Source organism: Micromesistius poutassou, assembly GCF_964030765.1.
Source record: "Micromesistius poutassou genome assembly, chromosome: 22".
Lineage (NCBI taxonomy): Eukaryota > Metazoa > Chordata > Actinopteri > Gadiformes > Gadidae > Micromesistius > Micromesistius poutassou.
In genome coordinates this window covers 6,690,507-6,715,320 of record NC_140292.1, presented here as the reverse complement: position 1 = coordinate 6,715,320, position 24,814 = coordinate 6,690,507, and the positions used below count along the sequence as shown (strand labels likewise).

The 24,814-nt window shown below is 43.1% G+C and overlaps 1 protein-coding gene across 3 annotated transcripts; it reads right to left on the bottom strand.

Moving 5' to 3' along the window:
- Positions 1-1,289: 1,289 nt before the first annotated feature.
- Positions 1,290-24,639, bottom strand: aak1b (AP2 associated kinase 1b). 3 transcript variants are annotated; one of them, XM_084486786.1, is made up of 19 exons: positions 23,691-24,639; positions 20,164-20,282; positions 18,289-18,397; positions 16,975-17,117; positions 16,446-16,567; positions 16,157-16,238; positions 15,826-15,958; positions 14,611-14,714; positions 14,125-14,213; positions 13,688-13,851; positions 13,247-13,356; positions 11,761-11,897; positions 11,388-11,605; positions 11,212-11,286; positions 9,428-9,526; positions 8,887-8,997; positions 8,546-8,752; positions 8,020-8,127; positions 1,290-1,972 (listed from the first exon to the last, which is right to left on the bottom strand). In XM_084486786.1, the coding sequence occupies exons 1-19, from the start codon at positions 23,851-23,853 to the stop codon at positions 1,380-1,382; spliced, it is 2,886 nt and encodes a 961-aa protein (XP_084342912.1). In that variant the 5' UTR covers positions 23,854-24,639; the 3' UTR covers positions 1,290-1,379. The 3 variants fall into 3 exon arrangements, with proteins under 3 accessions (XP_084342912.1, XP_084342913.1, XP_084342914.1); XM_084486787.1 differs by having other exon boundaries at positions 8,546-8,749; XM_084486788.1 differs by lacking the exon at positions 1,290-1,972 and adding an exon at positions 7,305-7,413.
- Positions 24,640-24,814: the final 175 nt, after the last annotated feature.

The following is a 24,814-nucleotide window of genomic DNA, read 5'->3' as shown; positions in this document are numbered from 1 at the left end:
TGGTGTAAATGGTATAACAGAGTTCTGCAACTTCACATCTATATCTACATCGACATAGATATAGTTATATATCATTGATCGATAAATAGATTGATTAGGCCACATTATGAGGTACATGTTAAGGATTATAAAATGTAATAATTTTAAATGAGAATGGGTCACATTGTAGCTTAATAATATATGTATAATAACAATAATTACAAAGAGAGATAGAGAGATAGTACCATTAGTCTAGTCTTAAAATAGATAATTTCATAATAATTAATGAAGATATACTGTCAATTTACTTTTGGCTATATGTGGTAAGTGGCTCTTAGTAATTTAGAGAAACATGATTCTACGGACAGAATCAACTTAATAATATAATTAAAATTTTACATCACACAGAAACATGTCTTGCGTGTCTGCTTGTGTTTGTTCTAGATCAACCAGTAAGGGCCAGGGAGGAAGTGTACTGGCTAGGGTTCTTGAACAACACGGCTAACCTCTCACAGGTACCTGAAGACAGCATTAGTCAATAAACCAAAATCATCTCTTTTTTTTTGCTTCTTATTTTTGCAGGGATAAAAGTACTTCCTCAATGGTGCTAACACACAATTCAAATTGTATAAAAGTCCTTCCTGTATAATGCTAACACTCTTCATCTTGTATAAAAGTCCTTCCTGTATAACGCTTACTCTTCATCTTGTATAAAAGTCCTTCCTGTATAGTGCTAACACACTCTTCATCTTGTATAAAAGTCCTTCCTGTATAGTGCTAATACACTCATCTTGTATAAAAGTCCTTCCTGTATAACGCCAACACTCCTCATCTTGTATAAAAGTCCTTCCTGTATAGTGCTAACACACTCTTCATCTTGTATAAAAGTCATTCCTGTATAGTGCTAACACACTCTTCATCTTGTATAAAAGTCATTCCTGTATAGTGCTAACACACTCTTCATCTTGTATAAAAGTCATTCCTGTATAGTGCTAACACACTCTTCATCTTGTATAAAAGTCCTTCCTGTATAGTGCTAACACACTCTTCATCTTGTATAAAAGTCATTCCTGTATAGTGCTAACACACTCTTCATCTTGTATAAAAGTCCTTCCTGTATAGTGCTAACACACTCTTCATCTTGTATAAAAGTCCTTCCTGTATAGTGCTAACACACTCTTCATCTTCATCTGAGAGGTCAGGGTCCTGGGAGGATCTGGTCTGAGAGGAGGGGGCCAGAAGGATCTGGTCTGAGAGGGGGGGGGGGGGGGGGGTCCTGGTTAGAACTGGTCTAAGATGGGGGTCCAGGAGGAACAGGTCTGAGAGGGGGGGTCCAGAAGGAGCTGTTCTGAGACGGTGGTCCTGAGAGGATCTGGTCTGAGAGAGGAAGGGGGGGGGGGTCATGGGCCTATCAGCCAGGCGTACAGCGGCCCAACCGCCACTGAACCGACGGCAGCCTGCTGACCCACACTGGACACCACGCGGTGCGCCGCTATTGGCTGCTGGAACACGGGCGGGGCCATGTAGCGCAGGTAAAGGGGCGGAGCCTCGGTAAGACACCGGGGGGCACTGACGAGGGATTGGGTGTCGTCGGGGACACACCGCGGGGAGGTGGGCGGCACGGGGCCGGGGGTTTGGCGCTGCAGTTGTTTAACAGCGGGACCCCCCTCTGCATGGTCCCGCTTTGGACCCCAGGGGGCCAGTAGGAACCTGTCAGGAAGGGGGTCCGGGGACCCGCTGCTGAGTGGGATGCGTCGAACGTCAGAGATGTCGGGTTGGCGTGGACCGTTTGGTCGCCATGGTGATTGTCGGCAGGGAGATTGAAACAGAAGAGGAGTGGCGTTATCTGGTACGGGATGGGAGTGTTTCTCTTCTTCTCCACGTGATGTGGCGTGTGGCAGGCTGCGCTCAGGCTCAGAGGTCAGACCGCGCTCCACTACAGCCTGCATGGAGCCGCTGGGGGCTGGCAGAGGAGCCGGCACCCTCTGCTGGTCTGCAGGAGACAAGACACACGTTTTTCATTTCAGTTTTTTTTTATTATTTGTAGTCCGCATGGATTAACTTCGATTAGTTATGATTCAATTCCATTTATTGTGCATGCTACATGTCATTAAAACCTAATTGTAACCTTTCATCTGAGGATTTTGTATAACGTTTGGGAATTCAATTCATTCAGAATCATATGTAGTATTTAAATATTTAAAATAGGGATTTATATATAACTGAATAAATTAATATTATGTGAAAGCACAGTTATTCCCTTTTCATTTTGAAGAGATCAGACTAAAAAAATAATGCTGAATCAGGACTCAACACGGCCACGTTCACATGTGGATTTTATTTGCCATCCTTTTATTACTCTTTTAGTTAGTCTCACAAAAATAGAATTAGGAGCACACGGTTACAAACACTTAATTTACAACAACTCAGAAGAAGTCTTCATCAACAGCTTCCAGACAGAACAATTCGCAAACAAAATTACCTTATCTCACAATCTGATGAGGGGGGGCATGACCTAATGTGATGAGAGGGCATCATGACCTAATGTGATGAGAGGACATCATGACCTCATGTGATGAGGGCATCATGACCTCATGTGATGAGGGCATCATGACCTCATGTGATGAGAGGGCATCATGACCTCATGTGATGATGAGAGGGCATCATGACCTAATGTGATGAGAGGGCATCATGACCTAATGTGATGAGAGGGCATCATGACCTCATGTGATGATGAGAGGGCATCATGACCTAATGTGATGAGAGGGCATCATGACCTAATGTGATGATGAGAGGGCATCATGACCTAATGTGATGAGAGGGCATCATGACCTCATGTGATGTGATTTGGGGGGGGGGGGGGTCATACTAGTTAATCAATGACAAATCATTAATAATTAGGTCATAAGAATTATTACAGAAGCTTGGTTTCCTTTGGGAAAATGTTTACGGCAACTTTAACCTGAATTGTGTGAATTTAGAAAATTCAGATTCAGAATCAAATTCATTCATTTGTTTGATCTAATTGTTTGGAATTTGATTAATAAAAATAGTTCCACTAGAGGTAAAAATAAGTTAAGATGGACATTACATTTTTATTTTATAAACCTTTGAGTAAATAAACTTGTCTCTAGCCATTAATTTATATTTTCAGAACCATTTCATTCAATTGAGGACGGATATTAACAGGAAATGTTAGATGAACTTGATGAATACTAGATGAATAGTCTTGGTATTTTGAAGGTGGTCACTAGCCAAATGGAAGATGTGCTCTGCATTAATTTATTTCATCACTACAGAAAATATTGCTGAGGAACCACAAGCTTCTTATGACACACTGTCTGGCCAGAGTGCAACGCTGTCTTCGATCACAGCACAACGTCTAAATAACATTGCAGAGACATAAACAGGCCACTTGTTTAAAGCGGTATATTCATTCATTCAAGCAAAAAAAACGAATAACTGGTCTGATAGAAAGTAATCACATGAAAACCCAATCCAATTTTTTAAATGAACATTTAATATACCTCACAGAAAAAGAATGACGCATAAAGTAGGAAAACATCCATGAGGGTCTCTGGGTACAGGTTGTGACGGGAGGAGCAACATTTCAGTTTGAAGTTTGGTGGTAAAACACAAATATTGATCAATCACTCCATTCATCGATCTATCGTTTCATTCATGGCTTCACTTATTGCAGATGGAACCAATGCAAAAAAAAGAAAGAAAAATAAAAGAAAAACTATTCTATACTCTCATTGGATGTTAATTGGTTGCCATTGTAGGGCTGGGTCCTTTGAGCACGTGTTTAGCTTGATACTATACGTGACACATAGAGCTTCAATACATACTGCCAAAAAATTTGAGAGTAGAGTAAAGATTATTGTCTCTATGTGACATCACATATACAACAATACGTACTGCCAGAGACTTCATACAGTATAGTCTGTATGAGACATCATATATAGCGCCTTGATACATACTCTATACCGAGTACAGTCTGTATATGACATTGCATATAGAGCTTCAATACGTACCACCATGGACGTTATACAGAGTATAGTCTCTATATGACATCACATATAGAGCTTCAATACGTACTGCCATAGACGTCCTACAAAGTATAGTCTGCAACAGAACGTATAGACAGAGCCACTGGTGGTGCAACCCTCAGATTAAAGAGTTATTACTACCTGAGAAAGAATTTAGGGTGTGTGTCTCTGTGTGTGTTGTGGGGGGTTGGGGTGGGGGGGACGGGATGTGCTTTCAAGAAATTAATTATAATTACAGCTGCAGCCAAAATACACAGCAAGGTCTCAGAACATATGGAGTGGCTACCATACACGTTAAATATCTGTCAACAACTCAATCATACAAAAGCACGCACACGCACACGCACACACACACACACACACACACAATAACAATATTACACCAACACACGTTAACGGGACATCCCACACCAATACCAGGCTTTGTGAACTCTTGTGTGGACACTAAAAACACAAAATATTCAGCTAGTATTCGAAGGTCTCAGGGAATGGCTTTTCAAATGGAATAGATGGAATAGATGGAATAGACGGAAGATGGAAGTTCAAATTAAAAGAGCGAACAGGCAGGCCTTTTTCCATCGTTTTGATCAGAAATATAATCCCTCATCAGTTAACATGAACACAACATGAAGTGAGCTTTATATACAGAATGAAAGGACGGGTTATAGTGTCTGCTTTGCGTTGGTTGACACAACATGAAGTGAACTTGATAGACAGAATGGATTGAGGGGTAACTTTAGCTATAACAGGTTAAGCCATGTGTTGGTTAACCCATCATGAAGTGAGCTTGATATACAGAATGGAAGGATGTGTAACTTTAAGAATAACAGGGTCAGCTTTGTGTTGGTTAACCCAAAATAAATTGAACTTGATATACAGAATGGAAGGAAGTGTAACTTAAAGACTAGCAGGGTAAGCTTTGTCCGTTTGTGTGTGGATTTAGACCAGGGCTCAGGAAATTGTTTTCACTACACAGTTCCACAAAGAGGAATGACATATATATTTATATATAGTGATCTGTTTTTCAATATTATTGAATTATAATTATGTAAGAAATCATATTTTCTTTCATTATAGACTAATATTTATTTCATACATTCATTCTCTAACACTCTAATCGTATTGACATTTATTAACAGTAAACTATGAATATATATATATATATATTTTACCCCACAAGTAAAGTTTTATGACACCCAGTGTGGACGATGACTTGATATATAAACATAGGAATGGACCAATCACATGGCCCCGTACCGATTGCAAATACATATTTACATAATGCAGACGTAAACCAATGACAGGAATGTTGCACAACGATGAATGGTTTTGGAGTAGATAAAAACTAAGTCAGAAAAATACTTGTAACAATAAAAATAAACAACTACACTCTTCCATCAGTGTTGAGGATTAAGGACCAGATTCTCTCTTTACGCACAACAGAGACACTTTGAAATCCTTCTATTAGAATGTTACTTGTTAGTATTTTTTTTTTTCATCTGCGTTTCATGCATTTCCTACCAATACAGCACATTGCTATACAAACAATGAACAGTGTTTGTAATTTTTGTTCAAACTTACAGGTCACCGCGCAAAAATAAATCGTATGAGGCAACACGAACAAAGATCATATTGTAAACTGTAAGCTGCAGAATGAATTCTATTGATCTATGAGATACAGGATACAGATGTAAAGTTAGATATTCTATTGATCTATGAGATACAGGATAGAGATGTGAAGTTAAATATTCTATTGAAATCTTAAGCCTCAAGCGAATACAAAGGCATGTCCAGGGCAGTCTCACATCACCTAGCCCGGAGCCTCGTAACTGTGTCCAACTGTGTTGGTGTAAACGGATAGGAACATGATCTGTTTTGAAAAGCTACGGTCGCCATTTCGCAATGTTGAAATAGTAGACATGAAATGTCTTTCAATGACTTTCAAAATAAAAGCACTGTTCCCCTCAGAAGCGTTCGGCGGATATCAACAAACTACATTTTTTGATATAGACTTTTCCTCATCTAATTAAGATATTTACAATCTCAACTTTGGCCGCAAGTTTTGGATAATCCACATATGGTATGAGTCAGCCAATGGCGATGTGGTCCGACTTCAACTGCCTCTCAAGAGACATCAAGGCTGTGGTAAAATCAGCCCATGTAAACAAATAGTTAGCAAATGGTAGTTGTCCCTCTGGGAAATAATTAACTTTAGTTTTTTGTTGTTGCTGCGTTCAATGTTAAAGTAATGTAACGTACCTTTCCCTTCAGATGTGCAAATCACTCAAGGATAGACAAACCAAACAAGGACAATCATAAACATGATATCTAACTATACCTAATATCCTATAATAGATAGATACATTTATATAATAGGTAAATAGATTCATCGTCTATCGCTCCACGCGGAGGAACAATGCAATGCCACAGAAAAACAAAAAACAAGATTGCATCGTTTCGGTTCACTTAAAAGATTTCCGTTCATCTTCGCGTTCCGTTTATCGTCACGCTGTTTGGTGAAGTTAGTGCGCAGGCCACTCTTTTTTTCCTTGTTTTCTTTTTTTTTGCATTTCACAAGACGTTACTAACTAGAGACGGAAGCCAACAAGGAGCTCAAAATGGCCGCCGGGGGCGACCGGAGACGGACGATCTCGGATCACACACGACAGGGTGCAAGACGATGGTGCAATGGTGACCGATGTCATAGTAGTAGAAGAAGAAGAAGACGAAGAAGAAGAAGAAGAAGCAAGGAGGAGGAGGAGTTAGAAGCACTAAAGAAGAAAGATCACTTTGACTACGAGGGGTATCATTATTATTCATATTGTTATTATTATTAATGATGGGATAGACAGCCAGGGGGGTGGAGATGTTATTTCTGTAGTTGGTATTAGAGCTACGGAGCGGATGGAGGGAGGAGGAGGGGGGGTGGTGGGGGGAGAACTTGGTCCACAGGTAGTCTACAGCTGGGGGGGGATGGTCTACATGCATGTTGGGGGGGTGGTCTACAGGTTGGGGGGTCTTGGTCTACAGGTTGGGCGGGGCGTAGTGTACAGGTTGGGTGGTCTTGGTCTATGGGTGGGGGTGTGGTCTACATGTTTGGGCAGGTCTTGGTCTACGGGTGGGGGGGGTCAGTCTACATGTTGGGGGGGTCTTGGTCTACATGCTTGGGGGGGGGGGTGGTCTACAGGTTGGGGGGGTCGTGGTCTATGGGTGGTCTACAGGTTGGGGGGGTCGTGGTCTACAGGTGGGAGGGTGGTCTATTTGTTTGGGGGGGTCGTGGTCTACAGGTCGATCAGCTGGTCCACCAGCATCATGGGGCGGGTCATGCCGGCCAGGCTGGTCTCCGAGCCGCCGCTGTTACTACGGGAATGTCCTTCTGAAACTGTCCCGCAGCACGGGAGGACAGACACGGATGGACGGGGGGGGGGGGGGGGGGAGAGAGAGGGAGAGAGAGAGAGGGAGAGAGGGAAAGAGAGGAAGAGAAAGAGCGAGTGAGCGAGCGAGAGAGAGCGAGAGAGAGGAAGTGGAGAGAGAGTAAGAGGCGGGAGGAGGGGGAGAGAAAGGAGGAGGGGAGCCAAAAAAGCACAAGTCAAGGCCAAGAGAATAGTTAAGTCAAAGACAAAGAGTACATTTAGTCTGAAGAAGTGTCTACTCTACTCCATTTGCGTTATATATATAAATTGATTAAATATGTTATATATAACACCGTTCTCTATATACGTTACATAGTAACAGCATTCATGAGGTATCCATGCATTCAAGTATACTTAATATATATAATAATACCCATCTGGTCACTGGAAATCATAATTACTTACATAGCTGGTACAAGTCATTGATGATTAAACAATGTGCTTGGATTGACCTTGACTGACCTGTGATTCCTCAGGGTCAGAGTTAGCGTCAGTGTCAAGGTCAGGGTTAGGGTCAGAGTCTTCCACACAGCGTTTGTCTGAGTATGAAGAGGAGGGGGGGGGTTCTTCCTTACCTTGTGAGTTCTTCCTTCCGGTGACGGGGATGGGGTCAAACTCATCCTCCATGACCCCCACCTCTGCAGGGGTCCCCTGGGTGTCAAAGTCTGACAGCAGTAGACAGTCTAAAGGAGACACGTTTAAAACGGTTTCATTAGGGCTGGTGTTTAATCTCTCCAATTCACCTTCAATACACACTATCATTTTGAAACATATATCCAACAAGTTTTCCATACAATGAAGAGCAAAATATTTTTGACCATAGGCAGCATAGCACAGGGCGATCCAGTGCTCAGCCATGTGGAATGTCCAGTCATGTTTTCACAGTTCCAGTCTCAAAGACTGGAGACTGGGACACCTTACATACAAGATGTACACCATCGGGGACTCTACCACCTTAGAGGAGGTGGGTGCCACACCAAGGACTAATAAAAATTAGCATTAGGTTAGCATTAGCATAAGGTTAGCATTATCATTAGCTTAGCATTAGTATTAGGTTAGCATTAGGAAAGCATTAGCATTAGGCGTCTCTCCAACAGCTACCTGCATGGGGCTGCATGGTCACCCCCGTCAGGAGGCTGAATTCGTCGAGCACGGAGGCGGCGGCGGAGGTGGGAGCGGAGGAGAGGGAGGAGTAGCCACTGGTCCTTCCTCCTGCTGCTCCCCCTGCAGGATCAGAGGAGGTGGAGGAGGTGGCGACGGAGGTCAGGGAACAGCCCAGGAGGGAGTCGTCGGCTGCCGAGGCTTCTGCTGGAAGAACAGGTTTGGGTGGGGGTCAGGGTTGGGTGGGGGTCAGGGTTGGGTGGGGTGGGGGTCAGGTCGTTACGGTCTGGGACAAATCTGATCGATGAAACACAATCTGTTTTTAGCAAATGGGGGTTTACCTTTGGCAGAGTTCTCCGAAGAGCCACCGAAGGGATCGGCCAATGAGAGCAGATCAGGGAGTAGGAGTGAGGATGTGTCTGGAGACTTCAGTCCTTCGATCAGTTTCTCTGCTGGAGGGCAAATGGGACAACATGAAGGACACAACATGGACACAAAATAGAGGAAGTCACAACATGGAGGAGGGCACTTAAAGGTGACATATTATACCACCAGCTTTGATGTCAGCAGAGGCAGATTTTCAAAACGGCTTGTAACGGCTAACTCACACCTGGTGGTATAATATGTCACCTTTAAGAGTTAGAAAACCACCCTTGTGTTGCTTTGCTTTGCCATATCCATTCGTTCCATAACTGGAGTTGAAGCTTTGGACCAATATCACTCGTATGAGTAAAGCCATCTGATACTATTACCAAGTAATAATATGCTACATGAGGACTAATCAATAATAATTCCCAAAGGAGCCGAGGATACATAGAATACCCTTATTTCCTTAAATCGACCCCAGGAGAGCATATTGCTCCACCTTGTAGATATTCTTACCTGGTGTGTCTGACAGTTGTAGCCCGTTGAAGGGGTCAGGGAGGGACAACAGCGAGGCCACAGAATCCCCACAGAGAAGACTGGCAGACGCTTTCTCACCTAGAAGGTGAAACAACGCGTTAATGTTTACTGTGCAAATTAGTTTACTAAACAATTGACAATACAAGACAATGTATCAAACATATCTGCAATCCATATCCACACGTTGTGTTCATCTATAAAACAGATATGATCAGATACAGATAACATACTGAATTAAGTAACTGCTGTATAGCTAATCATAGCCCACAATAACAATCTCAAGACAGGAGATGGAGAGAGTAGGATAGAGCCACTAAGGGCCTCCAGACAGGAGACACAGAGAGTAGGATAGAGCCACTAAGGGCCTCCAGACAGTAGACAGAGAGTAGGATAGAGCCACTAAGGGCCTCCAGACAGGAGACACAGAGAGTAGGATAGAGCCACTAAGGGCCTCCAGACAGGAGACACAGAGAGTAGGATAGAGCCACTAAGGGCCTCCAGACAGGAGACACAGAGAGTAGGATAGAGCCACTAAGGGCCTCCAGACAGGAGACACAGAGAGTAGGATTGAGCCACTAAGGGGACAGGAGGAGCAATCTGAACCAGGCCACCAATTAAAATTGTTGTCTTGCATCGAGGATCTGTTCATTTCTAGGTTCTAGGTTTCAATCTAGAGCGTGAAGCAAGACACGCCGTCTATTCCAATAGAATCTGTGTTTAAAAGTATGTGACGTTAACATAACATGACTCTTTTTTTTACTCTGAAAAGAGGAAAAGGAAACTGACATTGATTTACAATGGGTTGAGGACAGAAATGTGTAGAAATGTGTCCTGTGTCCAATTCAATTCATGAGCAGAGATGAAAATATGCAGTGCTGACAAGGCGCCGCTGATACTGACTGATAATGAACGAGGCAGGCTGGCTCTCTCCAGGCATCTGGTTCTAATCTGGAGGAAACCCTGAGATGGAAAATGGCTCGGCATAGAAAACTATTTAATGTAATGCTATACTCAACAGCCAACTAAAGCTTCAACTTAAGAGCAACACTTTTTTTGTAGCTATGAATAAATCAACATCCAAATAAGATGCAGTTTAAAGGGCCCCTATTATTTGTAATTATTGATGAGCCATTCAATAACACGCAAGTTTAAGCACTCCGATTGGTCAATTCCCATTCTTGAGCGTGTTTAAATGCCTGGTGAAAGAACGGACAAAAAGATCGTGCCTAATTACAGAAAGTATCGCTACGCTAACTAGCCGAAACTACTTTCATGAGCCTAGTTTCCATAACAACATTCAACTGACCAAGAGTCGGCTATCGTTACTATAGGAACTATTTTCTGATGAAGATGAACTCGGGCAGAAAGCTTGAATTTGAGGGCAAATTAACCCACAATATGAAAATATTTTACAATATTGTTGATAATGAAGATGGTTTGTATTATTGAATCGCAATCTTACATTCAATGGCGTTCTTGAATGTCATTATTGGTACTTGAAGCACAGGACTTCGGAACTCGGCGCAAGCACCTTGTTCCAACGACTGTGCTTCGCGTACCAATGACATTCAAGAACGCCATTGAATGTAAGATTGCTTAATTAAAACAGTTGATATGTGTACTATCCCCTGGTATGCCGGCATTGATCCGTCCATTAAACATCTGTGTTAACACTCACTCCACTTGTGATCATTGTTAGATATGTTATATATATTTATACCTCTCGGCAGTGTAAAGTTGAATTGAGCAGTGTAGTAGCTCACCTTCCCCAGTAGGCGAAGACTGCAGACCAGGAATCAGTTCATCAAGGGTCACCAAGTTACTTTCCGAAGGTACATCTGAACCCCAAACAAATACACATTTCACCCACCATTAGTCACAGAGTAAAATAACTCAAGGAACCTAAATCATACAAGCAAGTGTGAGGCTGCCTACTGACCTGTGGGCATCACGTCATCCGTGCTGATCAGGAGACCCACGGCCAGCCCGGAGAAGCTGTCGTGGTCGTCAAAGGGGTTCCATTGGGGCTGCGAGGGGGTGGAGCTGGCTGAGCCCAGGGAGGGTGGAGAGCGTCTGTCCCCCGTGCCGGGCTGGACTCTGTCCTGCACCACACTGGGCTGGGCCGTGTCCTCCACCAGGCCAGCTGGACCCGGTGGTCTAAAAGGGACACAGATTCACATCATGTATTTCAAGGCCCACTCGATCCAAGGGTCTAGCTGATTGTTAACTGTTAGCCGATGACGTGATTATATAGTTGATATGGTTGCTATGGTTATGGTTAGAGGTGAGGGTGCTGAGGATGTAGTGTTTACTGGCTCGGCACAGCTTCTCCCAGAGTATCCTGTGGTTGTTGTTGTTGTTGTTGTTGTGGTGAGGCGTCATTCACTGGAACCGCAGCCAAAGCTGCTTCCTCCAGGACCAAATTTAAGGAAGAAGGCGGAGTCACAACCTGTTGTGAAAAAAACAGACAGGTAACGTTCCACTTTCAAAAAGAGGCATGCTGGGAAAATAATACATCTACATAATACATCTACATTGCTAAATGAATGAACAATGAATAAATACATCGAAACAGAAATTAAATGGATACAAAAAATAATATGCAGACAAAAAAGGTGATTGAAATGAACTTTTATTGTTTGTTTTGGTGATGACATGACAAAACCACAGGCAGGAACGATGGACAATGAGGTCTTCACGAGAGGGACGGATGGAGAAATAACCAAGGGATGGATGCAAAAAAACCAACAGAAAGATACGTATAGCTGTGGGATGTGGACATGGTTCGGTATGCAGTGGGTTTGGTACTAGGGACAGGGAACAGACGGTTACCCTCTTCTCCGTATCAGCCTTTTGGGAGCTGGGCTCTGGGGCTCCAGCTGCGACAGAGCTCGGAACCGGAACCGGAACCGAGACCGGAGCCAGGACAGGGGCCAGTACAGGACCCAAGACTGGGGCCGAGACGGGAGCCTGGACGGGAGCCTGGACTGGGGCCGAGACAGCAGCCAGGACTGGGGCCGAGACAGGAGCCAGAACGGGACAGGGGACAGGAGCTGTGGCAGGAGCCGGGGCAGGAGCTGGGGCAGGAGCCGGGACGGGGGCCAGAACGGGAGCCAGGACAGGAGCCAGGACGGGGGCCAGGACGGGGGCCAGGACGGGAGCCAAGACGGGACAGGGGACAGGAGCTGTGGCAGGAGTTGGGGCAGGAGCCGTGGCGGGCCCCGGGACAGGGGAGGGCTGAGCCGGCTGTTGAGGGGCCACTGGTTTGCTGGGGGAAGGCTGAGCGGCGGCCTGCTTGCGGCGGGCCGGTCGCTGGGGCGGAGCCGGGCTGGCCGGAGCCAGGCTGGCCGGAGGCTGGGACGCTTGTTGCTGTGGTTGCTGGGGAACGGGGACCGAAGTGGCGGCGGGCGGACATGTGACCTGAGCTCGGTTCTGGACCGGCTGAGCCTCTAGCTTGGCGGCAGCAGGAGACGCGGAGAGCTCGGTAATGGCGGCAACGGGCGCTGGGGGTGCCAGCTGTCGCAGACAAATATGATGACAGCAAAACGGGTTCGGTTTTCAGTACTTAACTAAAATACTGGGGACATTTTGAAGTCATAAAGTACTGCCATAAAGTGTCATCCATTTTTTTTTTCTGCTCACAAACTAAAAACATTTAGCAGCCGTTTGTATTTCCACACCTACGTCCAACAAGATACCAAGCACTGAATTGGGAAGAACATGGAGATATGGTGTCCAATTGACACTTTCCACAAATCAGCTTCTTTAGCATATCGACAGATATGAAAGGAGGCGTACCTGTTTTTGAGGAGCCCCTGCTGGCTGGGTGGCGTTGTTGAGCATCAGGCTGGTGGGGGCCTTCTGTGATAGTAGAGCGGCAGCCGGCTGCGACAGGTCCAGGCTGACTCCTGGTGGAGGATAACACAACAGAAATACCCTTAACCCTCAACCCATTGATGACAGGGAACATGGCAAAGATGTTCTGTTGGCAAAACTGATCTGAGTTGGTATAAACCCTTTTTTAATGCATAATTAAAACTATTTTACGAAAAACACTTAAGAGTAGAGCTCAAAAAGACCGGTTGCTCTGGAGGGTGGGATATGTAGTGAGACATGCAGTCACCAGCAGCAACTACTCTGCAATAATTACCACGTATTGTTTCCCCTCAGGGCATGATAACAAGTCATTGGATGTTAGACCCAGCGGGGGAGGAGGAGAAGGAGGTGGTGGGTACGTACCTACGGGCTGGGTCGGCCCGGCAGGGATGTTGGCCCTCTTGCGGGGCGTGAGTGCGGCGGGCTGGATGGGGAGGATGCCGGCGACGGGGGTCTGTGCGTGGCCCGCCTTGGGCCGCTGGCGAGGGGTGATGGAGGTCTCGGTGGTGGGGACGCGGTCCGTCAGTCTGCGCCAAGACGCCCAGTGTGTTAGCATTACAGATCACTCCATAGTGTGCCAAGGGGATGCTAGTATTGAATGATATCATTGAATGCTATCATTGAATGCCATTATAGAATGTTAACATTGGATGCTAACATGGAATGATATTGAATGTTATATGGAATGCTAATGTGGCATTAAAAGTATAATGCTTGCATTGAATCCCAACATGTAATGCTAACATGAAATGCCAATATGTAAGGCCAATGTTGAATGTCAAATATAGCTTCATTCTCACCTGGCCTTGATCTGAGTCTGGCTCTTCTTTGCTGCTGCCGCAGCACTAGCTTTGATTGGTTCAGGAAGGTTGGAGGGTAACGGAGAATTCTAGAAATATGAAAAGTTGTTTGTTGTTGTTTTTCTTGGTTGTTATGCATCTTTTTCATGTTAGATGTTGCAGGTGGTAACTGAAAACGAATGTCCTTCCAAGAACAAAACATAATTATTTTAATAAAAAAGAAAAGAAAATGGTAGTTAAAAAAAAGTAGTTAAATTAAATGTTTTTGGGAGGTGTTTTTCCTGAGGTTTCACAGATGGTAATAAAACATACAATATCAACACTGTTGTGTACATAGTGTTTCAGTGCTAAAGTGTACCAACTGCAGACCACCCCTTTGTGTGTGTAGTAGATCATGCAGTAAAGCCCATTAGAAAACTACGCCCATTAGAAAACCAGTCCCAAAGGAACCCAGACGTGTGTGCACCACTTCCCCCAGACACCGACCTTCACATTCTGAACAGGGCAGGTCCGCTGAGACAGTTTGAAACCCAAGTGGGACACTTGGAAGATATCAGGCCTTTTGTCAGGGTCTGGCTCCAGCATGTACCCTGACAGACGCCAGTTAGAGAGAAGAAGAAGAAGAAGAGAAGGCAGAAGAACCAAATGGGAGGAAGGAAGGGGGATTTAGAGAGGGGGGCTGGAAAGAGTGTAGGCCTGTTGCACACCCCACCGCCAGCGGAGCACATGAACGGCGGGTCTGTTTTCAATCAGCTCACCAACAATCCAGACCTAGTTTGGACAGTGGGTGTAGCTTTCCTAATCATGTTAGCCTGCTGTTGCAGCGAAGGCTGTGACGTAATGGTGACCCTGCCTGAAACAGGGTGTTGTAGTGTGTTGCGGTGACTGCGACTGGATACCTGGACTTTCCTGATGGTTAACCGGCCAGCACCCCACCATCAATTTCAATGTTTTGCCTGTATGTATGTATGTATGTCAGTTGTGGCACCCTCTGCACTCCTGACCATCCCTGGAAGGAGGGATCCCCCACTCTGCGTTTCTTCCCAAGATTTCTTCCTTGCTGATTGCCAGTGTGGGGGCTTGGGTCAGTGGGGTGTCATAAATACTTGGCCTGTTAAGCCCTTTGAGACTGTAATGGTGATTAAGTGCTATACAATTCAAATTGAATTGAATTGAATTATGACGAATGAAATGCTCTGCTGGCAGTGTGTGAGAGAGGCAGGGAGACAAGTCACACCAAGCAACAGCTGATATCGAGGCCCACCACCAGGAGAATGCAGAGCTGAAACAACACGGCCGCTTCTGACGCACAGCCAAGAAATACGGAATGAGGGGTGTGATTAAAACGTTGGTGGGAATCAGAGGAGAGGAATGTGTATTGATGGTATCACTATCAAGTCAGCAAGAACCGACGGTGCCACGGTAACCAAGTTGAATGATAAGCATAACTAATGGTTATGCTCACTAAATATGCAAATTATTATGTCATTTATAAAAATGCTAAAATAATTGCAAAAAAATATGCTAATGAATTTATATGCTAATTTATCATTACACTAATGCTGAAATATGCTACAGAATCATTATGCTAATGAACCGATATGCTAACTAATCATTGCGCTAATGATTCAATATGCTACCGAACCATGATGCTAATGAATGGATATGCTACCGAAGCGACATGCTAACTGTAACACTAACGTATGAGGCAGTGCAGGTCGTAGGAGTAGCGGGAGTTGTCTGGGATGGTGAAGCTGCCGTCACATATGGCCACCTGGCTCTCGCCGAAGGGCAGAGTGAAGAAACACAACTTATACAGCAAGCAGCCCAGCGCCTAGACAGACAGACAGACACACAGAAAATGTAGGTCAACTACAATAGACACAAGTGAAGGAGTATTGCATGTAGTTCACCATCAAGGGAAAAAGTATGACACCAAAGTTAACCTTTGTAGTTAAGAAGTGATTCTCAAAACGAAGCCTAAATGAGTATCGTTATTGTACTAATTGTTAGTGTTTGGAAGCATACATACCCAGATATCTGCTTTAGTCGTGATGAGTTTGTTGTTGTACAGATTCACCATTTCAGGGGCACGGTATGATAGTGTTGTGTACCTAAAATGCACAAATAAATAACAGACTGACTAAATACAGGAATGATAAATGTTAAGGTGTCCTCTTTGGAAGCCAAAGATAATCATTAAAAAGTGTGTGGATTATCATGTTTCTATCATATTTTTTTATATCATATTTCACCATATTACATCACTCAGTTGACCAGAGATTTAGATGTATTTTTTTATATAATCATCATGAACAAACTTTTTGATTTCTTCCTCCACTGTGGCCACTCCCTCAGTCTGTGGGCTCTGGAACTTATCGGTGGCGCTGCCAAAGTCACAGAGCACGTAGTGGCCTTTGTCATGCAACAAGATATTCTCCACCTGGAGCACCAGCAGAGGACACGGCCATTCATAACAACGCCAAAGATAACGCCAAAGATAACAATGGTTAGACACAGAGACAGTTCACAATCATCCGATTGTGGGTATGTTTGACTGTTTAATGGAGTTCACACGCTCTGGTCCGTTTTGGTCTGTTTTTTTACATGAGAGAAATATATAATTATATTGATCTAAATCATCATGTGTACAAGAACTACAGGGGTGTATATTAAGAACTACAGAGATGTATAAGAACTACAGAGGGGTCTATTAAGAACTACAGAAGTGTATATAAGAACTACAGACGTGTACAAGAACTACAGATTTATAAAATAACTACAGATGTGTATACAAACTACAGATGTATACAAGTTCTCCAGATGTGTCCATTAAAAGAGGTCGCCGACCTTGAGGTCTCTGTGAACGATGGGGACCTTGCGCTGGTGCAGACGCGACAGGCCCTCACACGTGTCGCAAAAGACCTGTAGGACCTCTGTCTCAGAGAAGCCCGTCTGCAGCCTCTGGTTCATCAGGTTCACCACCTGGCCCCCTGAGAAGACACCCTCAGATTACACAGGACACACAGCTGTCGCGTTCAACGATAACAGGGTCTTGTGTGGTACAGTGAGCTGGTGAACATGGGCCAATACACACTTCATAGAAGTAAAATTTCCCATTGTGGTCATGTGAAAGTGTTTGACCCAATGGGGTGAGGCGTGAAAGTTGTTCATCCTGAGGAATTGTGCATGCATACAAAGTTTTGTGCATATTGCGCAAAAAGCGGCTGGTTCTAATATTGGCTTTGTGAAAGATGCTTTTAACGAGGTAACAGATTCAAGACTGGGAACATCTTGAAAATGTCTGCATCTACTGGTCACAGGTGAGATTACAAAACAGGATTTTTACACTGATGAAACTGCTAATTGAAGCTAGATTCCCTTCATACATTCAGCTTAAATACCAGCAAGGAAAATAAAGGGTATTTCAGTGGACACTGACCCTGACACGAAGACCCTAGCTCAAAGGTATAATTTAATTTCTCTCCATCAAACAACACCAAAAGACGTAGTTGATGAGGTCTTGAAGTAGCGTGGGAACATGGGATTTGTTGTTTTCACCGCCGTGCCGGTGACAATCCTCCCACGCATGGTCAAGTTTTGTTTCAGCGCGTGCAGGGAGAGGAGGCTATTCACAGACGGTCCCTTGTCAATGTGTTGGTGAGCGACAGAGAGCGCGAGAACGAGAGAGAAAGAGCAAATCCATGTGCTGTATGCAGCTCTATGTTGAGATATTTTACCCATTTTAAATGGTATCACTATAGTCAATGCAAGGGTAAAAAAGTAAATATCCCACCCAAGTAAAGTCTTCGAGTGGGAAACATGGCATTAGATGGTGGCTGTTATGATATTGAAATATCGTATCAATAAATGAGGACTCTACTAGATAACTGTTTTACCGTGTTTCCCCGGAAGTTACCGTGTTCCCCCAATTGTTGGAAACAATTGGGACAATGCAAGAACACAACTCAACAAAATAAATAACAAAGGTCATATATATATAGAGTTAACAGCTTGAGAAATCTACAATAATAACACATTTGAAAACACATAAATACGCATATAATAACCCATTACATAACCATAGTTTCAAAGTAAGAAGTATGTCTCAGTCTCAACAAGGAATGTGCTTTGTGGATTGAACAGGTGAGACGGACAGCCTACCTTTGCAGTAGTCCATCAGAATGAGCACCTCCCAGACCTCTCTTCCTCCCATGGCTGTGATATTGGAGTCCAAATAAGCAACAATGTTCTTGTGGCCCACGAGGTCTTTCTGCAAGAAGGGCACGCAGAGACAAGAAACAATAAATGATGATGTGAGTATGATCTGTAGCGATATAGAGCTCCAGCAAGATTGGAAACTGCAGGCACAGGCTTTAGTGAGTATTATAACCATAAAAAACGTTGATACTATAGTATGTTGTATGGAAATATTCTATGTTGGTTTGTTTTAATACTTTAAGCTTAGTTTTCTTCAGGTTGTGTTATCTAGCCAACCCATCTGTTAACTGGTGTTATTTAGTTCCCATTTGACAACCTTTTGTCAAATGGTTGTCAAATATTAATAAATACATTGTGGGGAGGTGGTTTAAACTGCAACTACATTCAAATAGGTTACTTGTCGACCACTATCGTGTGCTTTTTTGCATTTAGAAGTCAACGATCCTAGATGCAATATCTCACGACAATGTATGCCCTAGTCAGGAAAATATAATTGACAATAGTGTGTGTGTGTGTGTGTGTGTGTGTGTGTGTGTGTGTGTGTGTGTGTGTGTGTGTGTGTGTGTGTGTGTGTGTGTGTGTGTGTGTGTGTGTGTGTGTGTGTGTGTGTGTGTCTCTATGTGTGTGTGTAACCCTGTCTGGCCAGCAGTTGATGGTGATGTGGATGTGCTAGAGGGTTAAGCTTCTATACACTTATGTATAACGCCACGGTGTGTTTTGATGTGTGGAGCTCCGTCTGGCCAGCAGTTGATGTTGATGTCCCCATCAGAGAGAGGGTTGAGATTCTTGGAGACTTCTAGTATAACGCCATGGTGTGTGGTGCATTTCATATACAATGGGGATAAACATGCCACCCACTCAGGTTGCAATGATACCAAGACTCTGGATGACACCTATCGGGAACTTGATATATAATGTAAAAAGTGAACATAGTAAAAGATACAACAGATAATGTAACATGTTTGTTGACACTGAGGATGTCCAAACACCAAATGAATCACCTCAGCTGACAACAGCAACAATCGTGTTTTGTCACTAACAGACACATGCTAACTGTGGTTCCATTAGTGATGACGACAAAATGGAAATAACAGGGCAGCTATGTTCTCAAAGGAGGCACCTGAGAAAACCAAAAAACATTCAGAAATGTGCAATGTAGCAGAGGAGAAAATACTTCACAGACACATAGTGGGTTCATGCAGTCAGTGTTTGTTCATCCATTTACACTGATGGTCAGGGGAGATCGAGACAGAACATAAAATCATCTTCACTTGGGTTTTCTGGTTTTGAAAACCAACTAGGAAAGATATATTTTTTTGTTAGGAATAAGCCTGTGGTGTTCGTCCAGGATAAATCATCTGAAGACCTCAAGAACTCTTCTGGAATAACTCATCTGAAGAAAAATCTCTTCGACAAACATCTCAGGAAATGACTTGTTTAAATTTAGAATTAGTATCCATTTTTTCCTATAGCATGTCGTTGACATGACTTTTGAGTAAACGTGTGAATATGTGAAAAATGTCAATATTGTAAAACTATTTATGATATTATAGCATGTCAAGACCATATTTTAAAAGGAAAGGTTATGATCTATATCTGTAGATTACACAATCCATTTTGTTTATATAGCTCTTTGGAAGGTTTAGGCCTTAGTCTTGTAAAGTAAACAGTGCACCTCAGCAAATGTTGTTTTTAAAACTAATGGGGGTTTGTGATTATTCAAAATACAAAACTGTTTCAGCAGGAAGTCAACGTGATCTAGATCTCTGTTTAATCCAAAACTCACCATGATCTAGATCTGTTTAACCAGGAACTCACCATGATTTGGACCTCTCTCTTGCAAACCTGCAGGTCGTGCTCGTTGTTTACGTACATCCTCTTCAAGGCACAGCGCACTCCCTGATTGGTGCGTACCAGGAACACTATGGCGAACCCCCCTGCAGGCAACAGACAATTCACCCATTTGGTTTGTTATACTTCATATTATATACTGTATGATAGGGGGAGGAGAAGGCCAGTACTGTAATCAAGTCATCCCAATGGCTGCAATATAACTGTAGGCATCGTTGAGGAGGATCCTTTAACCCTACCTGCTCAATTTTGGGCACGGGTCTAAAGTTCACGGTTAGTTACTTTGGTAAAAATCATGCGAGAGGCCCACCACCAGCCTCAGCACAGCATCCCCACTTGGAGGGTTGAATGACAAAATAGTACACCATAGCAACACAAAGAAAGCAACCTAATCTAAATAAATTGAAGATCTCAAATAAAACAATTGGTGAACATTACCAAAGGCCATTACATGTGTTGTGAATTTGCATATAGTAATAAAAATAAAAAACAACAACTGCCCTAGCCTTACTCCCACTAGAATTGGCTGTAATCATTTCCGAATGGTGTCGCCAGATAACATAATGTATAAGTTATGTCATTGCTGCTAGGCTTATTGTGAGGCCTACATTCATATCTATCCATCTGGTAGGGATTAGGCCAGAAATTATCTTCATTCAACAGGGTAACATATTTAACCAGACAATATATCACTTATATTATCTCGACATGAGGGAAACATTAATGCAGGAAATTGTGGTACTAGTGGCAATGTATTGAGATAATAAAAGAAGCCCTGTACATCATCCAAGCTGCCAGTCCACCATCCAAACATAATAAACACAGAGGCATCCCAAATAAATGTAGGTAAATTAAATTGTAAATTTAAAATGTCAAATATCTCTTTAGAATCATTAAGATAAGGACAGGGTAAGTTGCTGATAGTTGTTCCTTATCTTTCACACCACAATATCCTTCCTAATCTGTGAGGGGTGGAGGAATATGATATGGTCTGCATGAAACCATAATACTAGTGAGCGAAAAAACAACAACTTCAAAGCCAATGCGTTAAATAGCATATATAAATGTTTGATGACATTGGAAAAAACCAGGCAGGCACCAAAATGAGGCATTTCAAATTTCCAAAAACGCTGGTGTGAGACAACAGAACATTATTTCTACTAATTATTTATACTATAAAGCGAATAACTAGCCTAACAAGCAAAATAAAACTCTTGAGGATTTTAAACAGTAGAGGAATGGACGGGGTGCTGTACTGTGTATTGAAAGTACAAATCACTATGTTCAAGCTTTGCTTTATGTTAGTGAGTTTTGTTGAGCACTGGTCTGCAGACTTCTGGCTAATCCTCTTTAAAATATTATATTTATCTTGCATAACATGAAAATCTAAAACAAATCATTATGAAATATGTTTTAATTAACAGCAGACAAAAGTAGTTTGATACCTTTTTTTCAGCAAATAAAGAATAACAATGAAATGAAATGGTCCGAAATAAATACACGTTATTGCATTTCATTTTAGTTCTAATCTCATCAATGTGGCCATCAAGTGACCTTTAACCTGGTCCATTGAAGAGCAATTGAATGGCTCTTTCAGGGTGAAAATGGACTGGCAACAAGGCTGCCCAGCTGCTACAACACCTGATGTTTCCATTAGGGCAACATGCATTTAGTGTTGGTATGATGATACAGAACAAGGACTGCTTTACACACACGTGTGTGTCTAGCATCTTTGTGGTTTACCCTGTCTTGCCATTTTGATAACAGATTTTCAAAATGGCTCTACAATTTACTCTACAACTTTCTATGTAACGCACTGAGCAAACATTTTTCAAAAAGAGGATATCTCTTTAGGAGATTAATATTGACTTGATTATTGACTTTGCTTTCTATCCCAATCTCTAGCCTCTTAACTCTTTAAATGATGTGGCCAAATCCCTTACTCAGAGAATTTAAAGAAGTGTGTACGCGACAAATGACAGAACATGTGGAGAACGTGGATTACCTGAACAGACTATAGATGGATGACATGTTCAGAATACATTGAATGGTCTGAGAATGAGAAGCATCTGCCTAAATATGTGTGGCATGCGTGTGCAATGTGTGGAGTATCTGTGTGTGAAGCAAGTGGATAATGAGTAGGCTTGGAGATTCTGAATGGTGAATGTTTGCATCATCTAGCCAATTTGTGATAGTCCAACACGGTTATAAAATCAGGTTGCTGGTGTGTTGAGTGTGGTGGTGAGTCATTTCCATTAAGCCTTTGGGCTACACTCGACCGGACCAGGTACAGGAAACCACATTCATAGACCTATAATTATCTGTTATACATATATTTATTGATCAATCATCTCGATAGCAGTTGGCTCTACAAGCCAATGTTACCTTACACTGCGGTATCTGGATATAGTTGGCCTTTGATAAGATGACGTTCTGCAGTTGTATTGCACCAGTTTCATTTTGGATACAAACCTTCTCCGAAAGAGTGATACCCCTCACCTGCCAAATTCCCTTCACTAAACAATCTTACACTTGGGATTTTGGTGGAAGGACCGAGCATGCTCATCTTTACTGGCTATACGAGGAGCCTGACATAAGGTTAAACTTCTAGGACTCTAATTGTGTGTGTGTGTGTGTGTGTGTGTGTGTGTGTGTGTGTGTGTGTGTGTGTGTGTGTGTGTGTGTGTGTGTGTGTGTGTGTGTGTGTAACCCTGTCTGGCCAGCAGTTGATGGTGATGTGGATGTGCTAGATGGTTAAGCTTCTATACACTTATGTATAACGCCACGGTGTGTTTTGATGTGTGGAGCTCTGTCTGGCCAGCAGTTTATGTTGATGTCCCCATCAGAGAGAGGGTTGAGCTTCTTGGGAGACTTCTAGTATAACACCATGGTGTGTGGTGCATTTCATATACAACATCGCTCATTATAGCACTGATACACAGCGAAGACACTGAAACAGTATCACAAATGGGTTGAGCCATGGGGATAAACATGCCACCCTCCTTCCTACAACTCTTAATACCAAATGCTAAACATGTCCTCTCTCAAACCTTCTGTTAGTTTTGTGCTACTGATGAAACATGGTAGTACAACATGGCAGCCTATCTGAAAGAGGACCCGCTCCAGATATAAAGGGTTATATTTAAGGTGAAGAAAACACAACAATTCTTAATTTCATGAGATGACACAAATTTTTAAAATAGCTATGAAAACTATATTCAATTTCTGCCATGTCAGTTCAGGTAGATGCCACTAAATTCTACACACAGCACCTTTAAATAATCTCTTGTGAAATATTGGATGTTGTTGACTTGATTATGATCCTTAGCATATACAATTATAATTAGCACAAAGGATGAAAGAAAACAACAGCCCTTTAATTGTAAAGGAGTAGTCAATGTTCAGAGTAGTCAATCTTCTCTTTGCCTGAGGAATGCACTTAATAGGCAACCAATCTTAATAACAAACATGATCCAATTCACCATCCCTCTTACCTTCTGCAATGATCTCCTCAACGGTAACTTGGTGCCGTCCGATTGTAAAGGCTCGTCCAATGAAATTCCCACCTGCATGGCTGGAACTACTGCCCCCACCAGCACCTCCAGAACCAGGTCCAGAACTGACCAACTCTCGACGAGAATCGAAGAACTTCCTCATGATGTCGATTGGTAGAAGATATTATGGTATGAAAATTGCACAGATGCAGTCCTTGCTTCCAGCTTTTGGATATTGCCCCCCTACCACCAATAGTTAGTCCCAAATCCCGATGGACGGATAATTTAACAAACCCGAAGCTTCACGTCTCCAGTTCGATTCAAAACGTGTAGCGTTTGTGTTGTCGTATCTTCACATATGTTGTTCAGGCAGCCCAAACATGTATCAGGAGCAATGTCCATCTGCCTGACCAGTGTTGGGGTAAACAAGCGACAGACCGTGGATGGTTATATAACTGAAGCACACCTTTAGTCCAGCGGTGATCCCTGGGAGACTTGATTCTTTATCAACGTTGGCTCCTTCTCCATCTCTCATGAGCATCAGCAGGCTAGCTCCGCGCTAGCTACTGACGGCTAGCTCCGCGCTAGCTACTGACGGCTAGGACATTTCGTGTAGGTTATCCAGGTTATCCTCGGAGCATCACTTCTTCGAGTACCTTGTGTCCGTGGTGCAATTTGTAAGACGTCGCAAATGATTTCCCATCGTCAGTTAAGTTATTTCAAGAAGATATTTGGGTAGCCTTACAACTACCCAGGGGTTTAATTCATTGTATCTATTTACCACCAAAACTGTATTTTTTTTTCGTAAGGCAACGTATTTGCGTAAACTGGATGGTCGTTTGGTTAAATAATTCCGGACGAAGTCGACCTTAAACTGCAGTCTAGTTTTATTTCAATAGGAGCCACTGACATCTTCTAAATAGCAGAAAGGGATTTCTAGTCAGCTCTGCAACCCCAGCAGTCTTTTGCTACCAGCAGTATCGCAGCATCCTAGCTGTTGCTGCTAATGTTAGAAAGGAATTATGGGTGATGTAGTTGAATGAGAAGCTGCAGCAGCCCCTTCTGCCATTCGTTGTAAAAGCCAGAGCGATGTGCGTGCACGAGTGTGTTGGTGCGTGCACGAG

What these genes read in the sequence shown, in the direction of transcription:
- aak1b (XM_084486786.1), bottom strand. Translation starts at nt 23,853, where the DNA reads ATGAGGAAGTTCTTCGATTCTCGTCGAGAGTTGGTCAGTTCTGGACCT. An exon ending in CGGGCCGACCCAGCCCGTAG is followed by an intron (nt 13,357 to 13,687) that starts GTACGTACCCAC and finishes ATCCTCCACCAG; the next exon opens with GAGTCAGCCTGGACCTGTCG. An exon ending in GACCATGCAGCCCCATGCAG is followed by an intron (nt 8,128 to 8,545) that starts GTAGCTGTTGGA and finishes TGTCTCCTTTAG; the next exon opens with ACTGTCTACTGCTGTCAGAC.